The sequence below is a fragment of the Eschrichtius robustus genome, chromosome 12 (assembly GCF_028021215.1).
Source record: "Eschrichtius robustus isolate mEscRob2 chromosome 12, mEscRob2.pri, whole genome shotgun sequence".
NCBI lineage: Eukaryota > Metazoa > Chordata > Mammalia > Artiodactyla > Eschrichtiidae > Eschrichtius > Eschrichtius robustus.
Genome location: NC_090835.1, coordinates 64,188,151 through 64,211,090, shown reverse-complemented (window position 1 = coordinate 64,211,090; position 22,940 = coordinate 64,188,151). Strand labels below are relative to the sequence as shown.

General features: G+C 43.1%; 2 protein-coding genes and 1 non-coding gene across 3 annotated transcripts in view; 2 read left to right on the top strand and 1 right to left on the bottom strand.

The window, feature by feature from the left end:
* DST (dystonin) overlaps positions 1-21,243 on the bottom strand; it is a 491,021-nt gene extending 469,778 nt beyond the window's left edge. The window contains 3 exon segments of the mRNA XM_068559249.1: positions 20,367-20,401; positions 20,969-20,996; positions 20,998-21,243. Coding sequence (XP_068415350.1) covers positions 20,367-20,401; positions 20,969-20,996; positions 20,998-21,102 — 168 coding nt within the window. The 5' untranslated portion in view covers positions 21,103-21,243.
* On the top strand, positions 7,594-7,666 carry TRNAR-CCU (transfer RNA arginine (anticodon CCU)). Its single transcript has one exon. It is a non-coding gene; the product is annotated as a tRNA-Arg (tRNA).
* A 518-nt stretch (positions 21,244-21,761) lies between the features above and the next one.
* The window catches only part of BEND6 (BEN domain containing 6), a 49,996-nt gene continuing 48,817 nt past the window's right edge, over positions 21,762-22,940 (top strand). Inside the window, exon 1 of the mRNA XM_068558014.1 lies at positions 21,762-21,998. The gene's annotated coding sequence lies outside the window, so the exon portion shown is untranslated. The remainder of the gene's footprint in view (positions 21,999-22,940) is intronic.

The window sequence follows — 22,940 nt, the reverse complement described above, 5'->3', positions numbered from 1 at the left end:
ATATAACTTTTGACCCCATAATTCTCCTTCTGAGAGTTCATCCTACAGATAATATTTGCACACATGTGAAATGACCAAGGTTTTACATTTAAGCATTGTTTATAACAATGAATGATTAGAAAATTTCCAAGCGTCAGTAACAGGAGGATGGTTAATTGCCTTATATGCTTGCATCTAATGGAATACTATGTTGCCACAAAAAGAAATAGAATACTCGTAATGGAAAGTTCAGCTAGGTGCACTGAGTAAAACAAGATGCAAATAGCATACACAGTTACTATTCATATAAGAGAAAAATAAAATGAATTTCTACTTCCTCGTATATAGAAAAATAAATAATGAGAAGATTCACAAGAAACTAAGAAGAGTGGTTATATAAATTTCCTAAAAAGTGAGGAACAAGAATGGGATAAAGAATTCTCACTGATATATTTTTATATGTTCTAATTTTTGACTATTGAATATTTGAATACCTATGCAAAAATTAAAATAATATTAAAATAAACAGTAACAGCAAATGCTACCAAACTAAATCTTTAATCCCACAGGGAAGAGACACCAGCACACAAAAAGTTTTTCCTGTTACCTTTCTCCACTCCCCTAATCCCATTATGAAAATCTTACATGTAGAGCCAGAAAAAACAAACACACACACAATAATCCCAGTTTACACTTTGACTCTGCACCCAAGACACAGAAACTTGGGGAAATGCAGGTACAGCCAAAGAAGAGAAGAAAGGAAGCATTCACACTAACTTCAATGAATGACAAATTTCTCATCGGCTTACACACCACTGTGAGATTTAAAAAAAAAAAGAAGAAGAAGAAAAAGAGAGTTCCTCAAAGGTAGGGGCAGGTCTTATTCAACTTGATTTTATTCCAAGGTTTCTGATGGAAGGCCTCTCTTGGTCAGCTGGGTTCACTCTTCTGGTTAGACTGAGCCCTTCAGAGCCAATGGTCCAGAGTAAGCTGTCCTCTAGGCTCTGGTGGTTCCCAGATGGGTAAGGAAAACAGGTAAGGAAAGTGGTGATGGTTTGCAGAGCCTCTGGCCTCCTCTTGTGGGTGCCAGTACCCAACCCAGGGCATATGCCACAGCCTGGCTTACAGGGCCCTGACCTTGGAATCTACTAAATTAGTTGTAGCAAATGTACTGGCGAGATTCCAGCTGTTAGAAGGGTTTAAACCAAGAGTTAATAACTTCCAAGAGGGGGCAGCTTAAAGGAAACCCGGGCCCATCTTCCTTACCTTTTACAGGAAGCCCCTCCTCTGTACAAAATGTGTTTGTGAAAGCACAGAAGAAATGAAATGTGTGGAAGTCACATAAGAGATATTTAGGTTGGAGGCCCAGAAACTAAAATATAAGATAAAAAATCCTTAGTAATAGCTCCCCCTTTACACACAACCTTCAAGGACAGAGTTCCAGAATTCCAGAAAGGTCCCTTGCTTTGGCTTTTTTTTCCTATGTAATAAAAGACTATAGATGGCCTTCAATTCCATGAGCAGACATTTGAGGCTAAGAATTGACTCTCTTGCCTCACCTGATAATTTTGTACGTCTCTGTCCGAAGTGCATTAGCTGTATGAGATTTAATATCCCAACACCAGCATCAGCAGTCATTTTTCCAATGTTCAGTCATTTATGTAAAAAAAAAAGATGCAAAAAAGTATTCAAATTTTTGCACAAATGCTGCTGAACAAAGGCAGTAATTTTACTGAAATGGGTCACAGGCAAGGCAGCTCTCAAAATATTCCTTTGTCATGACTGAATAACATAATCCAAAATCCTGGCATAAAAACCTGTGTAGAGAGGGCATTAATATACTGCATGAAAGGGAAGGTAATATACTCAGTCAGAAATCTGAACAGACAAGCAATCCCGTGTATTGTTAAATCCAAATTTCAGACACTTCTTGGGGCCTCCCTGTCAGTCTTTTATAATGTGGAATGAATTAGGTTGACGTGATTATCCTCTAATTATGTCTAGCTGCATTCTTCAGTACGGAAATGGCAGTCTGACTGAAGTTGAAGGTAGAAGTCTGGGGAGGAAAGGGTGTTGTAGGAGATCAGGGGCACTTGGGGTAGGGCAAGCCTATTAGACCCGGAGGAAAGTGCTCTGGGAAACCAAAAAACAGCCTGAGAGCAGTGGTACCCAGAGGAGCAGGAGGATGAGGAAGAGGAGGGAAAACAGAACCAAACTTCAAATACTTTGTGTTTTCTCACATATGCCCTAGTGACTCCAACTATTTCACCCACTTAATCCCATTCATCGTTTCATCAAACATTTACCGAACATCAAATATTCAACACACAGTGAGTAAGGACCCATCACACGCCAAATGTCACACAAGGCTATGGAGAAACAAGATGAAAAGTACACAGTACCTGCCTTGGGAAGACAGATGTGTCAGTCCCCACACCTGGTGTCCTCATCTGGTCCCGGAGGGAGATGTTCAGGAGGATTAAAGGAGGATTGTGAGATAAACGGAGGAAAGAGGCGATGTTTAATCCTCCTTTTGAAGTAGGAGTAGGAATTACCACACACACACAAAAAAAGAGTAGAATTCCAGCACTGGCAACAGTATGAAAACACAGGACAGTGAACATGGGGCAGCTGAGCCTTGTCTGAGTTTAGGGTACGCACCCGTTGGAGGTGGTTGGAGCTGAGGCTGCAGAAAAGTTACTAATCTCGCAGGCAGACAGTGTGGGAAGTCAAATCTGACTACAGGTAACTAATTCTGCCAACAGTAGAGCAAGAGGCGGACAGGAACCACAGGCAAGGAGACCAGATAACAGACTGTTGTAAGAGCCGGTTCCTTCCCTGTCCCCAGCTTTATGTTTGTCACCACGACATTGTATTTCATCAGATGCTCCTCACCTCTCCAGCTACTGCCCTTATCAGGTGACTACACAATTCATCTTCCAAACAGGTACATTCTTTTTTTTTTTTTTTAATTTATTTATTTTATTTATTTTCATTTTTTGGCTGTGTTGGGTCTTCATTGCTGCACGCGGGCTTTCTCTAGTTGGGGTAAGCAGGGGCTACTCTTCGTTGCGGTGCGCAGGCTTCTCATTGCGGTGGCTTCTCTTGTTGTGGAGCACGGGCTCTAGGCACGCGGGCTTCAGTAGTTGTGGCATGCGGGCTCAGTAGTTGTGACTCACAGGCTATAGAGCGCAGGCCCTGTAGTTGTGGCGCACGGGCTTAGCTGCTCCGTGGCATGTGGGATCTTCCAGGACCAGGGCTCGAACCCGTGTCCCCTGCATTGGCAGGCGGATTCTTAACCACTGCACCACCAGGGAAGCCCCAGGTACATTCTTAAGAGTGAGTGGAAGCACCAAAACAATAGGCATTAAGTCAAATTCTTTCTGGCAAAGAGGGTGATCAAATCTCTCCATCACTGGGGCAGAGGGGCATGTTAGCACAACACAGATTTTGATCTGAGAAAAATGGCCACTCTTGCTTTTCCATTTAGTTTCTGTTTTTTAAATTACTGTTTGGTATGCTCTTCAGTTTATAAATTCTAGCATGTGGGCTGTCAACGGTTCAGCTCAAGAGGGGAACAGTTTACTAATTTGTTGAGATTCCACCCACCAGTGCATTCCACTGGGGCATGCAAACAACCTCCGTTATCAAAATGGAAATAGCATCCATTCTGTGACCACCCTAGGCTGGCTGCCCTCCGGGCTGGCCTTCCATCTGTCAGTTAACGTGTACTCAGGAAATATAAATTCATTTGAACATTAATCTTAAAAAACATGATCAGGAAACTATATTCTCTTAAATATATATATATAACATTTCCAAAGTCAAATACTGATATCCAGTAAAAAAGTTTCCTACCATTTCTTTGAACAATATAGAGAACAAAGAATTACCAAACAGATTTAAGATGAATTTTTTTTTAGTTGTCTGGATTATTCCTGTACACTCTCCCTATCAGTTGGCAGCATCTCTGTTTTCCTAAGCTACACACACTACTTCAGCTTTAATTAAAAGGCCCGTTGCCATAGTTTCTCCAAGAAAAGCTCGAGGCATGCTTGAGTCCATTATTGTCTTGAGGTTTCTAGAGAAATTGTAACATAGCAGTAGCCAGCCAAAATTTCCCAATTTTACCTCCCACCCAGTACAGCAGATGACTCAGACATATAGCTAGGTATTCCGAATATTTTTAAGAGAGTCTAAACAACTAGGAATGTTACTTAAAATTCAGCCTTTGCTTTCTTCTGTTCTGCCACGTCGGTAATGTAACCAGCAGACCCAGAATGAGGGGGAATTCAGCCTAACAAATACACTGACTGCATCTGTGGAAACACCAGCACATTTTTCTTTCTAACAATAATGGAGAAAATGCACTGTATTTGCATGTTGTTATAATCTTATTGCTCTATATCTTATAACTCAGAAATGTAAATTCCAATATGTTGGAAAAAAAGCTCTCAGAAAATAGATTAAATAATGGAAATTCATTTCTTTGAGGATTTCAAAAATTAAAAAGTGGAGCTCAGAGAACCTTACCTCTTTAAGTTAAAACTTGCTTCCAGGACTTCCCTGGTGGCGCAGTGGTTAAGAATCCACGTTCCAATGCAGGGGACACGGGTTCGAGCCCTGGTCCGGGAAGATCCCACATGCCACAGAGCAACTAAGCTCGTGCACCACAACTACTGAGCCTGCGCTCTAGAGCCCGTGAGCCACAACTACTGAGCCCGTGTACTGCAACTACTGAAGCCCGCGCACCTAGAGCCCGTGCTCCACAACAAGAGAAGCCACCGCAATGAGAAGCCCACGCACAGCAATGAAGACCCAACACAGCCAAAATTTAATTAATTAATTAATTTTAATTAATTTTAAAAAAAACTTGCTTCTGAGTCCCCACCCTGCTTTCAGATGGCAATTACCACTATCTCTAAGTCCTGAAGAGCAAGCTCAAAGGTTATTCTCAGTTTTCAAGGTTAAAGGCTGTGAATTAACACTGATCCCTATGAACCTTAGGAAGGGCAAATGCCAGTTCAGCTCACTGTAATTCAGCCCCACTTTCCTGTTTCTCAGTAGCTATGAGCATGGGCTCTGCAGGTAAAAGAGCCAGGGCTGGGATTTCAGCTTTGGGACTCACTGGGCAAGGGCTGATTAAATGAGATACAACATCTATAAAGATAAGCACACTCTCAGAAAATGGGAGCTATTATCATTCCCCATAACTAGGTCATCTCCAGCACAGGATGTGGAGCAGGATGAGATCTCACTATTTTCAGAAGAGCCTAAAATCATCCTGCTCCCTTTGATTATCATTTTAAAAACTAATATAAACTACTCAATCACTGATCTTTCCAACCTAAATGTCATACAAATCATTTGACTTCCTCATTCTGTATCACCAAACTTCCTTTTATTCTCTCTTCTATATACAATGAAGAGATTCTAAAAAGTATTTGAGAGACAGAAGGGCCATTTTCCCAACCAGGAGCACAGGGAAATTAAATATGCCCTGTGGTATTAGATGATAGGTATTTACTATCATCTAATGTGGTGAATAAATGCGTGGTGAATGAAGGTGCCATTCTGTCATAGCTATTATGCTATGCATCCCTTTATCTTTCCATTTGAGTGGCTTAGGTATTTTGAAAATCACATATATTACTGTCACTGATTCTCACAGGTCCTGTTAAAAGATAGAGGGACTTCCCTGGTGGTCCAGTGGTTAAGACTCCACGCTTCCAATGCAGGGGGTAGGGGTTCGATCCCTAGTTGGGGAACTAAGATCCCACATGCTACGAGGCATGGCCAAAAATAAATAAACAAACAAAATTGTAAAAAAAAAAAAAAAAAAAAAGAACAGGCATTGCTATTTCTAGTTTACCAAAAAAGAAAGGGAATCTCAGCAATAATAAGTGACTTACCCACAAGGTGAGCTAAGGAACAGGCTTGACCGCAGGTCTTCAAAGCCTAAGTCAGGACCTTCCCTACCACCTCTCTGTGTGGTCAGGACCCTCCCCACTATACCTCTCACGCAGCCCTATCACTGCAGCATGATGAAGGGGGGGCTGAGAAACATCTCCCCAGGGAGCTTCTGTAGCCCCATATATTCCTGAACACGCACTTCTTCAGTTCAAACAAAGAAACAAACAAACTTGGAGCAATTGCATCAGCCTGAAGGGTACCTCCTACCTCCTGGCTGCAGGAAAAAGATCTGAGCTGGCATTTCAAGTTGTAGACTGGGAACAACTTTGTGAATTACTATTTCTCCAAGTATCACGGGTAATTTACAGGAGGTTTTCTACCACATCTCACACCTGAGCTCAATCCGCCCTGCCAAGGCACTGCCCAGGGGGACCCTAACTAGGCAGGATATCTGGTCAGTTCACTGCAGGAGTTCTTAACCGGGGTCTACCTCTGCCCTAGGATCCACAGATGAGCATGAAGAGGGCCCCTGAAGGCACCTGAAAGTATGTGAGAAAGTATACGTTTATGTAGCTCTAATTTTTCTGGAGATGTAGACCAGAGCTTTCACCAGATTCTCAGAATGCCCACCAAGAGTTAAGATCCTGTAGAAAGACTTCAGAACAGTAGAAATTAGTTAGACCTCATTATTATTATTTTATTTTTTAAAATTTTAAGTTTCTATTTGTGACTACTCACTTAAAAATAAAAAAGTTGGACAATCTCACCAAATCTTCCCAAATATATCTGTAATTCCTTCGGGACGCCCTACAGCAGCTTTCAAAATAAGAGAGTTACAATCTAGATCTGCTGGAGATGCTCGCAGAGGCCTGCTGCCTCCTCGCTGCAGCCACTACAGAGTGGGTCAGGTCAGGGATTTGATTTTCCAGAGCTGGTCAGTTAGTTATTGAAACTTAACAGTCTATTGCTAAATTACTTCTTTTTTTTTTTTAATAAATTTATTTTATTTATTTATTTTTGGCTGCATTGGGTCTTCCTGGCTGCGCGTGGGCTTTCTCTAGTTGCGGCGAGTGGGGGCTGCTCTTCGTTGCCGTGCATGGGCTTCTCATTGCAGTGGCTTCTCTTGTTGCAGAGCACAGGCACTAGGCACACAGGCTTCAGTAGTTGTGGCATGCGGGCTCAAGAGCACAGGCTCAGTAGTTGCGGTGCATGGGCTTAGTTGCTCCGTGGCATGCGGGATCTTCCCGGACCAGGGCTCGAACCCATGTCCCCTGCATTGGCAGGTGGATTCTTAACCACTGCGCCACCAGGGAAGTCCCTGCTAAATTACTTCTTAATGTGAGAGTTCTATTCTCTTTGTAAATAAAATCTGCAGGTATCGCAATCTATTTGGTTTTCAAGAATTAGTGGGAAATCCAGAAAATCTGGAGAATGATGAGACTGAACAAAAAGAAAAGAAATTGTTTTCAAATGACAATGTATTGAACTTAGATTCCTAAAAATTCTGCATAATAATGAAATAGGGGGACTCTTCAGTACTGCATGAGTTATATGTAGCAATACACATCTCTGCCAACATCATCTTAACTAGATGGCAAAATGCTATGAGATTTTCCAAAAACTAAATAATAAAAGAAGGAAAGCAACTGGCTTAAGGTGGAGGGTGGATAGACTAATTAAAAACAGACTGGTTCTGGGACTTCCCTGGTGGTCCAGTGGGTAAGACTCCGCACTCCTAATGCAGGGGGCCCAGGTTCGATCCCTGGTCGGGGAACTACATCCCACGTGTTGCAACTATAAGCCCGCATGCCGCAACTATGAGCCCACATGCCACAACTAAAAAAGATCCCACATGCCTCAACAAAGATCCTGTGTGCCGTAAGACCCGGCGCAGCCATAAATAAATAAATATATTTTTAAAAATCAGACTGGTTCTGGTTACAAAAAATTAGAACAAGCACATGCCTCCCACTGAGCATGGCTGTACACCTGGGCAGAATGCACTGAGTAGCTTCTGAGGATCCTGAAAAGCAAAGAGTAGTGAGAGGCTTGAAGTAAAAAGGCCAGAATTCGAAGTACCACCAAACCAGTGATGAGTTTGCCATGTTTGCTCTCCAGTATCCCCCAGACTGAATGCAAGCCAGCAACGCAGCCTGAAACCCAGAGTTGGGTACTGAGCTGAGGCAGAGACAGCTCCAGGAAAAGTCCCCTCATTCTGGCTTGAGGAGTGAAGAAGAGAATTCTTAAGACTCAGAGTGCAGAAATCCCCCATCTTTTTCTTCTCTGAGTTCTTTTAAGCCTCAGCTTTCAAGCAATCCCATGAGCAGTAACATTAGAAATCCCAAAGGAGGAGAAAATAAAACTCTCAGGAAGGAAACCTTCCTTTCTGATCCCAAGAAACTAGGACAAACTCGCATTGTATTCTTTCTCTCTCTTCCTGCCACTTGGCCCTGGACACAAGCATAGTCACAGAAGTATGCAATGGAACAGGAGAGCAAACCCCAACTTTCTGGCTGGATGAACACAAAAGGAACCAACAAAAGTACTACCAACCCTACAGAAATTAAAAGGAGCAAAAGAGAATACTATTAGGCCAACAAATTAGACAATTTAGATAAAATGAACAAATTTCTAGAAAGACACAAATTATCAAACTGACTCAAGAAAAAATAGAAAATCTTAATAGGTATATATAAAGAATTTGAATACTTAAATTTTAAATTAAAATCATCAATTATGTGAAGAATTGCTCCAGCTGACTGGCCAGGAGACTATTCAAGATTTCCTGCAGTGGAGGAAATTTCTTTAAGAAGATAATTTAGTTTGCTAGAACTTTCCATTTTATTTCGTTTCTGTAACGAATGTATTGTCCAAAATGCCCGTTTCGTTTTTAAAGATGGAACTCTACCATTTGCTCAGTTTTAAGAATGTACAGAATGTTGTGATAGGACATAGTAGTAATGGTGATCAGACAAATTAAAATGGTTGGGAGACAAAAATATACATGTGAACTAAACTCAGTATTTCAATAAAGTAAAAAATAAAATAAAATAAAAATGGGCAAAGATTCGAACATTTCACTAAGGAAGATCTCTGAACTGCTAACAAGCACACAAAAAAAATGCTAAAAATCATTAGTCATTAGGGAAATGCAAATGAAAACTAAAGCGATACCACTTCAGACCCACTAGAAGAGCTATGATCAAAAAGACAATAACAAGTATTGTCAAGGATGTGGAGAAACTGGAATCCTCATACACTGCTGTTGAGAATGTTAAATTGAACAGCCACTTTGGAAAACAGTTTGACAATTTCCTCAAAAAATTAAACACATATTTACCATACAAGCTAGGAATTCTACTCCTAGGTATCTGCCCAAGATAAACAGAAATGTCCACACAAAGATTTCAAGCAAATATTCACAGCAGCATTATTTATAATAGCCAAAAATTGGGGGAAAATCCAATGTCCACCAACTGGTGAATGGATAAATGAAGTGTGGTATACTCATAGAATAAAGTACTATTTAGCAATAAAAATGAACAAACTATTGATACATGCTACAACATGGATGAACCTAGAAAACATTAACATGCATGAAAGAAGCCAGATGCAAAAGACTACCTATTATATGATTCCACTTATATACAATGTCCAGAAAAGGCAAATCCACAGATACCAAAAGCAGATTCATGGTTTTGCAGATTAGAGGTAGGAACAGGGATCAGTGGCAAAGAGGCATGAGAAATCTTTCTGGGGTGATGGAAAATATTCTAAAACTGGAAAGTAAAGCCCCCAAAATTGTTGAAATGGTTAGGCTTAAAAATTTCAGGTGGACGTAATTTTTATACAGATGTAAGCGAAGGTATTAGAAAAGACTGCCCAGGGAAAACGATAGAAAAAGCTTAAAATGAGTGCTTTAGAGATAGTAGACAGCAGCAATTTAAACATAAATCAAAAGATTAGCTACAAAATTGCAAAAGTGGCCACAACACTATTTAGCTTCTCCCATCGGGACTCTATTTCCCCCACTCCCCAAAACAACGTGTGAGCAGAGGCCATCTATGAGTTGAGAGCCTAGACCTCAACAGGCCTAGTGCACTTCCACTCTTGCTGCTACTGGAACCTGAATCTAACTGCATGTGAACCAACCTGGGTTGGCTTGATGGAAGAGGACAGACCATGTAGAGGCAAACTGTGAGTCAGCCAGAAGCTGACCAACAACGCATGACTGAGGGCTGGCTGTGATAAGCCAAGCCTGACTCAGACCAGAACCACTGCCCAGCTGGGCACAGCCCAAATGGCCAATCCCCAGAATTGTGAGCTAAATAGTTCACATTTGAACTGTTGTTGTTTGCTGTTACAAAGCAGAAGCTAGCTGATACACTCAAGGACAGACATGACTGCTGGATTACATAATGAAAGAAATGGCTAGGTTTTGTGAAGTTGTCCAGTAAGGACAGGCCTCCTAGGCACAAGAATAGAAAAGCAGTCAAAGAGATTGACTCAGATCTAGTAATTGTCAAAGTCATTTTGGCAGAGGTACTAACCGCATGAGCAAAGTGAGAATAACAGTGAAAGTTTCTCTGTAGAGTTGATTAAGGGTCTCTACTGAGCAGAAAGGGAAGTGAAGTTAAATCAGAAAGTGCTGACAGGCTGAAACCTAGGGAAGCAAGAAACTCATTAAGAGCTCACGATAAGATGCATAGACAGGCAGGTATGTGGTCAAAGAGAGATATTTCAGAACTCAAGATCTGGGAGTTAGAGCAGTTCTAATACATGATGAAATACGCACAGGTCGGATGAGTGGATAATTAGAGACCTATAGGTACATACTTGTCCATTTCATCTAAGTTGTCAAATTTCTTAGCATAAAGTTGTACAGAATATTCTCTTTTCCTTTTAATGTCTGTGGGTTCTGTAGTTATAACCTCTCTTCCATGTGTCATACCAGTGATTTGTGGTTTTTTGCCTCGATCAGTCTAGCCTGATATTCGTAAACTTTGTTGACCTTTTCAAAAAACCAACTTTAATATATACACACTATTATATATGAAACAGATAAACAACAAGGACCTACTGTATAGCACAGGGACCTATATTCAATATCTTGTAATAACCTATAATGGGAAAGAATCTGAAAAAGAATATACATGTATATATAACTGTATCAATTTGCTGTACACCTGAAACTAACACAACATTGTAGATTAATTATACTTCAATTAAAAAATAATTTTAAAAAACCAACCTTGGCTTTGTTAACTTTCTCTATTGTATGTCTTTTCTCTATTTCATCAATGTCTACTCTTATTTTTATTATCTCCTTCCTTCTGCTTATTTTGCATTTACTTTTCCTTTTTTATCCCCTAGCTTCTTAAAGTTGAAAGTTTGTTAGATTTTAGACCTTTCTTTTTAATATAAGCAGTTAAAGCTATATGTTTTCCTCTGAGCTCTGCTTTGGCTGCAACCCACAATTTTGAGATACTATGTTTTCATTATCGTTCAGTTCAAAATATTTTTTAATTTTCCTTATGGTTTCTTTTTTGATGCATGAATTTTCTGAAGCATGTTATTTAATTTCCAAATATGTGAGGTTTTCCTAGAGATATTATTGTTATTCCTAGTCTGATTATGTTATGATCAGAGTATGATCATACTCTATATGATTTCAACCTTTTCAAATTTAAATTAATTTTATTGTGAATTGATTTATGGCCTAGAATATAGTCTGTCTTTGGGAACGAGTCAAGTGGGTATGGCGTTCTATAAATATCAATTAGGTCAAGAGAGTTGATAGGGTTATTAAGATCACTTATATTTTTACTGATTTTCTATATGGATATTCTACCAATTACGGAGAGAAGGATGTTAAAATCATCAACTATGACTCCAAAATTGTCTATTTCTCGCTTTAATTTTGACAATGTTTACTCCATGCATTTTAAGGCTCTGTACATACACATCTATAATTATGTTTTCCTGAATAGTCTTTTTATCATTATGGAACATCCTTCTTTATCTCTGTTAATACTATTTGCCTATATATTATTGAAGAGGTATAAAAATCTCTTCAATAATAAATTAAAATGTCAGGAAATATTTTCAACTCATTTTAAAAAGTGCCTGAATCTGCGTATTTTCAAAGTAAACACAGGATGTTAACTAAGGCGCAACTGTGAGTATGTCTGAAATAAAAAATGAAAAGAATCTGTCTCTTTCCCTTTAAGTAAAAGAAGGATACAGAAATATTTGGAAAGTTAGAATCCATGAGAATTGAGAATTAAACTGACTTTAGAAAACATCAAATATATTCATTCCTTCAGCAAACATTTACTGAGCTGTATTTTGTACCAGACACTGAGCTAAGAACCAGGGATTTAGTTAGACTACTTTCAAGGTACAATCTTGTAGGAGAGACAAATAAAAAAACTCAATTATTATCATTATTATGAGGAGGGAGCTAAGAAAGTTTCCTGGAGATGACCTATGAACTGGGTTTTGAAGGAAGAGCAAGAGTTAGCCTTTCGTGCCTGAGTATTTCCGCTTTAGTTAGGGGTGAGTGGCCAAAGAAAGAAAAAGAAAACAAAGAAGGGCTTTCTTAGCTGGAAATAACATGGTCAAAAACAATAATCCAAAAAGTCATGGTCTGCTTGGAGAGTAACCATCACCAGGACATCAGCATAGGGATCCCTCTGATGTCACATTAAGAAGGTCAAACTTTACTACCTGGAAGAAAGTGGAAAGCCACTGAAGGATTTTAAGTAGGGAAGGAATATGGCTTACCCAACCCTTTCTCCCTGCCTACCTCTACCACAAAAGCCAGGAAAAATGAAAGCTCATATCCCAAGCTTCCTTTGCAGTGAGGGACGGCTTTGTGACACAGTTCTGACCAGTGAAATGCAAGGAGAAATCTAACTGGAAAGTCCTCCATCCAGCAAAGAGTTTGATTTCCTGATGAATATCCTTCTTTGACTGGCTCTCCCTTTTCCCCTCCTTCCTTCCTTGAATTTGGGCACAATGTCTGGAATGGTGCAGCCATCTTGCAACCATGAGGGAAAGGCCAGGATTATCCCAATCACCCCAGCAGTGACACAGTGGGGCTGTTGCAGCAAAGCCTACATCATGTCTAGACTTCTTGCCATGAGAGAACAGAAATCCTTGATTATTAATAACCCATCTTATGTTGGGATCACTTAAATCTGAATGTCTCCCTGACTAATAAAAGTTTTAAGGCTTAATCTGTATTTTAGAATGATCCTTATCAGATTAGTGTGTATGGACTGGGGGTGGGGAGTCAGGGAGACTTGTCTGGAGGCTTGTTACAGGGACTGAAGCAAGGTAACCATCAGGAGGATGGCAAGAAAGGCAGACTCCAGAGATATGTAAAAGAGGACGGAATGGATAAGGAAGGGTCTGTCATAGCTTCTAGACTTCTAGTTTGGGCAACTGCAGAGGTACAGGTAAGGGTTGTACCGCTCTCCACAACAGGGGCAGATGTTCGGTTTAAGACCTGCGGTGCATCCATGTAAGAAGGAGGGAAAAGGGCTGACTCTCTGTATCTCGAGGTCAAGAGTGTAGCCTGAATTTGACATAGAGATTTCAGAGTAACCGTTCTGTGAGGACGAACTAAAACAGGAAATATGGTGAGATCCTACAAGTAAAGTTTGAATAGGGTGAGCAAAAACAAGGCCCAGCAAATCTACTAAGACAAAACTAGATTAGCGGTTGCCTAGGGTTGGGGTGTGGAGGTGGGAGGTGAATGGGGAGTGACTGCCAACAGGTGTGGGGTTTCTTTTGGGGGTAACGAAAATGTTTTCAATTAAATTGTGTGATGGCTGCACAACGTTGTAAATACACTAAAAATCACTGAATGGTACATTTTAAATGGGTGAACTGTATAGTATGTGAATTATATCTCAATAAAGCTGCTTAAAAAATTATGAGCAAGGGAATACGTTGGGAATGTCAACATCTAAGTAGGAAGAGGGTCCAGTGCAGGAATAGAGGCAGCCGTGGCCAGAAAAAAAAGGTGGGGGGTGGGGGAGAGTTTCAAGAAGGGATCAGTGGCCAACAAAGTCCAATGCAAGATAAGTCGATTAAACCTAAGACAGAAATATGTGATGTAACAATTCAGAACTCAATGCTGAGCTAAGGGTGAGTGGTTTCAAGTCGTAGAGCAGAAGCCAGATTTTACTAAGTTGAGGAGTAAATGAGAGGCGAGGAATAGGAGGTGGCAGATAAAGAACCTTTTTCAGAGAACTTTTCTTAAGAGAGCTGGTGGTATAGGGAGGTTTATGTTGTTTTCAAAAGGACGCACCTGTGATGTTTATGTGTTAGAAACAGGGGCCAGGAGACAGGGGGCATCAGAAGAGAAAGGAGGGGACGACTCACAGAACAGTCCCCAAGAGACAGGAAGACAAGGAATTCATGGCGTAAGCATAAAATACCCATAGGGAGGACAGATGAAGTTTTCCTTGGGCTGGGAGGGAAGATTAAGATGCCACTTAGTTTGTAGGGGCAAGAAGTTGTTCTCTGTGAGTTAGGAGACAGAAGCCACTGGCTGAGGGCGAAGGGCTAGGCTTGAGGATTTGAGGAGGAAATAGACATTCAGATTATTATGGGAGAGGGATTTTCTTCAAGGAAGAAGTTTAAAAGCAGAGACACATTTCAAATACTTTTAAAAACTGTAATATATTACATAGCCTCATACATAATAAATTGCCTGCAAATTTATTATGCTTTGCATTAGGAGTTGTAATGACCACAGGAGCAGGTTGTCACAAACCCCTGGACATATGGTGTCTGCGGTCAAATATAACCCAGTGATGCTTGAGCACTAGACCTGAAACATGCAATGCCCTGCAAGAGTGCAGCTTCGGCGTGACCAGAAAGGCCCCCAGCCAATCATAGTCCCAGGCCTCTGCAGCTGAGGCCACAACTCTCCACTCTCCGTGACAGAGAAAAAAGAGTGATCAGGCTGTTTGGCCGTAGTTACTAGAAAAGAAATCAAAAGTCTTTCCTTCTCTCGAGAGGGCTCACAGCAGGTGCCCTCCTAAGGCATTCAAATAAAATAATGTTTTGTCAAAGCCTTTGTCAGCTGTCAAGTGGTACACAAAAATTATTTTTTATTATAACTGGCACCTACTTATACTTCCATCCTGATGTGATCTCAAGACCCCTTTCTTCTAATCATATTGGCGTGTTCTGAGCTCTGAAAACAGGTGTGTTTCCTTAATTGTTGCCTATTCTTAAGCGGTTCTGCTGGCCTGGGGATTTGCTCTGAGCCCCTGTCTGTCTAGCCAGGTACTACTCAGCCTGCATGCTGCAGCAGAAATATCACCTCCTCCTGGAAGGCTTCTCTGATCACCCCAGCCAGAAGCAATCATGTCATCAGAAGTATTCCAACCATTCCTTTTCTATACATAATTTGTTACTTTGTGTTTATGCTAATTATATCTTTATCTTTACCTGCCTTCAGTTCCTAGAAGGAATCACATTTTACATGATGCCTTTTTTACCAGTATACTTTTTTGCACATAGCAGAAACAGGGCCTGTTTACTATGAAGAAGATTCAGAGATCATCTTCATGTTACCAGTGAAAACAGCAAGTCTGAATCTCAGAGACCCTAAATGACTAGACCAAGACGGCACAGTTTGTTAGTGCCAGAGCTGGAACCCAAAGCCGGGACTTTGAACTCTTATTCCTGTAATCCTTTCATTAAACCAATACTTGTTATTAGCCTGTTTCTATGTTGTAACTGCAATCTCAAAAAGAGTCATTCCTAACCCCTGAGGTTAGACAAAGATTTCAGACTTCTCCGAAAAAGCTTTTGTTTCCACTTTCATCTAGACTGGATTTAAAAGGTTTGGATGCATGGGGGGAAAAAAGTAGGTTTTTTTCTTTCTTCTTCTTCTTCTTTTGCTTTTAGCATTCTGCTTTGTTGCCACGTAGCTGAAGTAAGGGTAAATTATATGGTGGTAGTGACTTTGGTGAATGGGGTGAATTTGTCTTTTTCACAAATGTACTGGCTTTACTTGCACAGCTTGGCCTCTGATGCTCCCATCAGATTTGTGATTCATAGTTGGATGTCAGTTCAGTTCCAGTAGGAACAGAAGAAACCAGTAACTATAAAATTTCAGCACTGATACTGGGAGTGACCTGGAAGTCATCGTCAAGGCAGGGACTACACCTCAGACCCTTTGTTATTCCTACCCTCTAATATCATACCTCATAAAGGATGAAAAAATAAATGTTTGTTTTTAAAATAATTGCATGAAACAAAATGAACCCTGTATCATGTGTGGAATTCAACTTAAGACGGATTTAATTAGCATAAACTAACTTAAGACCTAGAATTTAACTCTAGGCAAAGAATTTATTTATAAAGATAACCTAATTGTAAAAGAGAGCTAAATAATAAACTATCAATTTCTCTAATCCACTAAACTGAGTAACCCTTAATAAAAGATGCAAATTCCACAACAAGCTGTGAAGTATGGGTATTCCACTGACCATTTTTCCATGGTTTGGTGCAGGGATTCTCTGGAAATATGATGAGGCCAAGAGGGTCAGTGTGGACCATCCTTTCATCTACGATAACGTGGAAAATCACTGGAAAAACCTAAAGGATTTGCCTATTCAGCTTTGTAAGAAATGGCCATTAAAAATTCACTCCACTTAGCCTCTCTCTTTCATTGAGAATTTTGGGCATATGATTCTTTGAGCTGTGAGTGACACAGTTAAACACTATGCAGCAGACAAAATGTAGCTGGGGGTTCTTGTCTTACTGTGTCCTTATCTCGCTTGAGTTAACTCGAGTTAACTCTTTTGGTTCCTTTCCCTGAAACAGGAAGTGAAGATATTTACTCAATCCTGATGGACACAAAACACCCTCCTGCCTCTGCTGATATCTAACAAGGCTGCCCTTATTCCACCGAGCTGATGAATAGGGATCATGTACCACTGTTCATGCTGGGTATTCTCCAAGGGCATTATATGTAACTGTCTGCACTCTACTGAAGGGCTCACAAGGTTCTTTCTTGTAATCTAATGGTACCTCAATTACCCGTATCACTTTCCGAGATTTCCTTAAAATCAGGACTGTCACTGTCTGATCTTCACCACAGGCATCGAGGGTAACAGTTAAGCATTGTGTAAAGTCACAGCATCAAACATTATTAAGTCCCCAGGAAAAGTATCCTTCTTAGAGACCCAGAATGGACACTTGGTTTCCAGACTGCGTCCCATCTCGATGTGAAATCACTTCTCATCACTATATATATTGTTTATTACTATATATATGGTACAAGTATTTTATTTTCATATACAAAGCACATATTTCCAGCTATCTAACTGGGCCTTTTATCTGTCAGAGAATTGGGGATTGAGCCCTTGCTGAGTGGATTAATAATTTTACATTCTCATATGCTATTATTAAATTTTAGAGAACTCTTAAGCCAGTAGAGATGAGTTTGCAAGTATATGAAAATAAAAAGGGGCTGTTGGTGGTTATGGTTCCCAAACATCTCATAAATCTCTGAATCATTTATTTCTAGCTTCATGAGGAAGAAACTGAGTTGAAGAAAGGTGTTTATTATCCACTTAGTGAGGGGGAAAAAGCTGAAGCCCCTCACATGAGATATGTGGCTTTTTTTCCTGCTGCAGAACTTCCCCAAAGCACACTGAGTCCTGATGCCATGGTTTCCCCCCTGGAGAAGTATTTCTCTCCCTACCTGGGAAGAAACATCCTGAAATTTCCTCTCCAATTGGACTTTCCTGGACGTGTGGAAAGCAGAAGCAATATCCTCTGCCAAGTAAAGCAGCCAAGAGCTAACTGAACTTCCTCATGTGTTCCAGGGCTTTCGCAAAGCTCTTTCACATTTCAAAATAAGTCCGCAGATCCTAAACCCATTTTCCTCATTTGACAGCTATGGAAATACTGAGAGTGAATTATCTACTGACTGAGATTGGGATGAGGAATAGAATACTCGACAGGACTATAACTTGTAGGAAAATCAAAACATTTTCTTTGATACTTATTTTGCAGCAGCTACTGCTAAAAAGCAACAAGAAGAATAGCCATTATGTGACAAAAGTTCTAATCTTCTAACACGCTAGAATCCAAAAACTTCAGAGGTATTTCTCAAGGAGAAAATCCTGCTGGAAATGGCATTTTGGTAGAAACGGAGAAGGAAAAAAAATCCCCTCTGTTTTCCGTAGGGAAAATGTCTTATTTGTGGCGAACATGAAACAATGATGAAATATGACATTCTCATGGAACAGTCTCACGATTTTCACTTATAAAATGACATTCTTTGAGTAGTTTAACACAGGGACTTGGTATGAAAAGGAACATGGGGGGCTTATCAACAAATGAAGCTAATACTGCTTTGAACTTCCTGAGAAAAAAAATTCTAACCAAATACATTTTGTTATAATTAGTGATTTACATTTTTTAACACAAACTCCAGGGCAATGTTTTAAAGTCTAGAAAGATAAGAGTTGGGATTCAGCAAATGCTGAATTCTGAGCAATGTCCTGAGAATGTGCATTTTTCTTTTTGGCCCAATTCTGAGTTGTATTTGCCCAGTTACGAGAACTGGCACTCATAGAGAATTTTTCACTCATTTGATAAATATTTATTAAGAGCCCATTATACACCAGGCAGTGGGGATATAGCCCTAAACAAGAGAGACTTGGTCCATGCCGTCAAGATGTTCACAGCCCAGCAGACAAGGCAAATACAAAGCACACACAGGATGTCAACCTGTACCAGGAATCTTGTGAAATGAGCTATGGCATTAAACAATCACTCCCAGCTTTCCTAACCAAATGCAAGCTCAGGACAAATGCTTAACTGACAGATACCTAAACAAATGTAGACCTATCTCATTTTTTCTGCCTATGCTTTAGCAGAAACACTTGATGGCTAATCTAACAACCCATAACAGGATTCTTATTCTGGTTCTATCATTTACATGTACTGGACTGGTGGTCTCCTTGTAAAATGAAAATCCTAAATTCTGGTGGTCGCACCCTGACTGTGATTTATTTTTTGTCACCTCTAAATGGGTTACTCTATTAAATTAATCAGGTGTTCAAAAAGTGTTGGTTCATAACAGGCACAGCTTATGTTGTTTCACATAACTTTGAATTAATTAATCTAATAAAGACTAAGATTTGTGGACAGATCTTTTATTTTTACACATTTTTAATTCAATTTTACAAAATGGAATGATACCTATCAAGTACTGAATAGCTACTATGAACTAAGTGGGGTTTTGTTAACATGATTACTGGTAAACCCTGCCCTCCCCCTACAGCCCTGTAAGGTACTATTGGCCCTATTTTATAGTTGAAGGGCTGAGAAGTTGAGAGAGTTTCCCAGCACCACACAGCTAGTTAGTGTAAAGGCAGCAGTGGAACCTCTGATTATCTGACTGGTTATTTTATTCTCTTTACAGTCCTAAATTGAGTAAAGAGTTAACACCCACTGGGGCTCCATGTAAAATTATTCATTGTGCCGCATTATAACGATGTTATAGTAATGCAGTAAAAGCTTTCAAGCAACCAGAGTCCAATCAAACATCTAGGGTGCAATAAAACATTGGATTAACTAGTGAAATGAAATGTGAAATAACTTCTCAGGTAAATGGTAAGTCAATGGAGCGTTTCTAACTATGAAGTCTTTCCTAAAATGAGCAAATGGCATCAAGCATTGCTACCAGCAACCTCCTGGCTGTGTGAAACTCGCAGGAAAGAGGGAAAATCATCTTGCATTAAGTGGGGGGTTGGCCTAGAAATTCATCAAGAAATGCTGGGTCAGGGAGAGCTTGTGTTTCTCGTTTTGGTCTATCTCCAGCGGAACTAGTCCTACAACAGTTCCACTGAATTGCTGCGAGGCCAGGTCGCCTGTTTATGAAGGGATGGTCCACGTTTTGTTAGTAAAGCCAGATCACTACCACCATCGCTCTGCAAAAATCATCAGACGTCCCCAGTAAAACATGGAGCTCTTTCTGGGTGAACAGGAATATAAACTTTAAAGTCTAAAGGGAAATGTACATGGATCAAATTGCTCTGCACCAGCTCCCTAAAAGCTCCCAGCGAGGTTAGATACCCAAGTGAACAGCCGCGGCCAGCTGACTGCACCCAGAAAGCTTCCGGCGACTTACAGATTCTCAAGGAAGCTGAGATCCACCCGGAGGCTCAGTTCCTAAGGTCTGGCCGCTTTTAAGGGCTGTCTCACCCCTTCCAGCACAGCGGCTCCAGGACACAAAAGAGATCTGCCAAAACCGTTCACTGGGCACTCATGCTGGGGAGCCACTTAAAAGGAAACACGTCCCTTTCGGCTTGGGGGTAGCATGCTCGCCATTCAACGCCCTACTGGCTTCTGAACACCCATATGATTAATATTGGTACCCAGCAAAGAGAACTTCTTCTGACCTTGAGCGTGCGCGCTAAATAAATTACCTCGGAACGAAAGTGGTGAGATCTCAAAACAGCATCTGGGGAAAAAAAAGAAAAACGAGACTTCAATTAACTCCTTGTTCTTCACCTGCCGAGTCACCGACGACTTACCCGGGGGACGAGGGTCGGGGAGGCGCGTTCCGAACGCCTCTAATACAGTGGGGACAGCCTGCAGGGAGGGTTGGTTACTAGGCCATCGGTCTCTAGGTGATTTCTCCGCGAGAAGTTTCAGGGAAAGTTCTGGGGGAGTTGGGGAGCCCCGAACTCTCCATGCCCCACGCTCCAGCGCCGGCCGGAGGGTGGGGGTGGACGAGGCTGCCGCAGCCCGCACTCCGCTCCAGCCATCCCCAGGGCTTAAGCACACTGACACCAAGCATCTGGTACGTTCCCCCCACCTCCCGGCGCTCTGCCTCGCCGCGGTCACCCCAATCCGGCAGACCCGAGGAGGGGGACAGGGACGCTAAACACGGAAACGCACTGGGCTGGGGGAGCGGGCGCGGATGGGGTAGAGGCGGCAGCGCGGAAGAGAGCGAGCCGCGCTTCCCTCTCCAAATCGGCTTAAAGGTTCCTCCCGGCCCGAGTAAGCCCGTCGCGGGGTGTCTTACCTCGGCTCCTTGAACGACCCGAAAAGACCGATTTCATCGGATGCCTCCCCTTCTGGAGCCTGCGGTGCCAGCAGCAGAAGAAGATGATGGTGGCGATGGTGCCTAGCAGAAGCAACAAGAGGAAAAGGGCACATTGGATGCTGTAGGGTCTCAGTAAGACGAGGAAAGCGGCGGCAATCATGGTGCGGGGCGAAGCGGGGGCGGCTGCCGGCGGGGCTGGAGGGCGGCGGCACAGGCACCCGCGCGGGGCGCACGCTGAGCTGCGGGCACGGGCGAGCGCGGCTCAGCGCGTCATGCCCGACGCTTGCGGCCCCGCGCCCGGCCCAATGGCTGCGCACTCGCGTCCGCCGCGCTACGCGAGTGAGCCCGGGCTGCGGGCAGCGCTGGCCATGACTCAGCAGACGGCGACCTGGCAGGGACTTGGCCGCGGGTAGCCCACCCCGCCCTCCCCGGGCGCCCCCGCCCCCACCCGTGCGCAGCCCCCGGGCGCAGCCCCGCCGGAGACGCGGCGGGCGGGGAGGGGCAGCACCGCCGCCAACGCGGCCACCCGGGCTTTGCGCATCGTCCCACAGCCACCGCCGGCCTCTGCATCCCCGAAGCCGGGAGCACGTGGGGCGGGGCAGGGACGCGGCGGCCCGCGGGGGGCGGGCGTGGGGCGCCGCGGCGGGGACTCAGCGGATGACATCACGGCCGGGCTGCGGCAGCGCGGGCGCGCGGACATGGCTGCTGCGGCTCCAGCGGCGGCCGCGGGCTGCGCCCGGGCCTGAGCGCCCAGCGCCCTCCCGCGGGGCCGCCCGCCGGTCCGCACCGTCCGGGAGGCACGGGCCGGGCGCCCCTCCGTTCCCGGACGCCCGGGCTGCCACCTCTCCAGCTTCCCGTGCCCAGATCGCTGGGGAGCCCGGCGACAGGGGGCGCCCCGGAGCCAGGGGGAGACCGCGAGGCGCCGACTAGAGCCTGCAGGCGGTGCTGCCCCCGCCTCCCACCTCCCCGCGCCCCACCCCGAGGCTGGGGCTTCGGAGGATGCAGCTGGGTGAGCTATTGCTTGCGGGGGGTTCCTGCACGGCGAAGCGTGAGCCCCGGGCAGGGCCTTTCCTGGGAATCGGGGTCCCCCGGAACGGGGGTCCCGTCCCGTCTGTCCCCCCTGAACTGGGCGCGCTCCCCGGCGGAGCGCTCGGGTCTGCAGACTTGAACTCTGCCACTCAGCCGAGAAGGGGGCACTTTGCATCCTCTTGTATCCATGTTGACCCTAAAACCTTGCCTCCTTTAGTGCAATTGGAGGAAGAGGCACTTTCAGATTTAGGAACCAGCAGATGGAGGAAGTTGGAGATTGGCTTGTAAATATTTTGAGGAGAGATTTTGTAGGGCGAGTGAGGAAGTAGTGATCTATCACACTCAAAACGCACACACTCCCTTTCTCCCTCTTGCCCCCTCCCCTTTCTTCGTAATCAGCAAAAGGAATCCTGCAGTTGGAGATTTTCCCGGGGCCGCTGGCGCAGTGCGGACGCGGGAGGCGCGGCGGGGGCGCTGCAGTGGCCTCTGTCCCTGCGGCCGCCGGGCCACCTGGCCGGGACCAATTGCGGCAGTGACCTCAGCCGGCCGGTGCTCTGTCGCCTTCTGCTGCTCCCGAGCCAGTGCTGGCTTTTCCCGTGCGGGGCTGGGTTTTGCTTGTTTTGTTTGCTCGCGTAGAGAAACTGCAATTATAGTGACAAGGTAACCCATTACTGCATTTGTGGAGTTGCTACTAACTACTAGGGTGGACTCTGGAATATTTCGAAGACTGAAGAAATTGTGTCCTAATAAAGTATTTTGTAAAATTCCGGAAGGCAGTTAAAAAATCGATGACAATACTTAATTTTGTTATTTGCTTGTAGGATCTCAAGATCAGTGTGGTTTTCTAACTATACAAAGTACACTATTCAGCTCTGCATAAAGGCTTAACCATTGATGTTCTTAAGGCCTTTAACGTTATTAC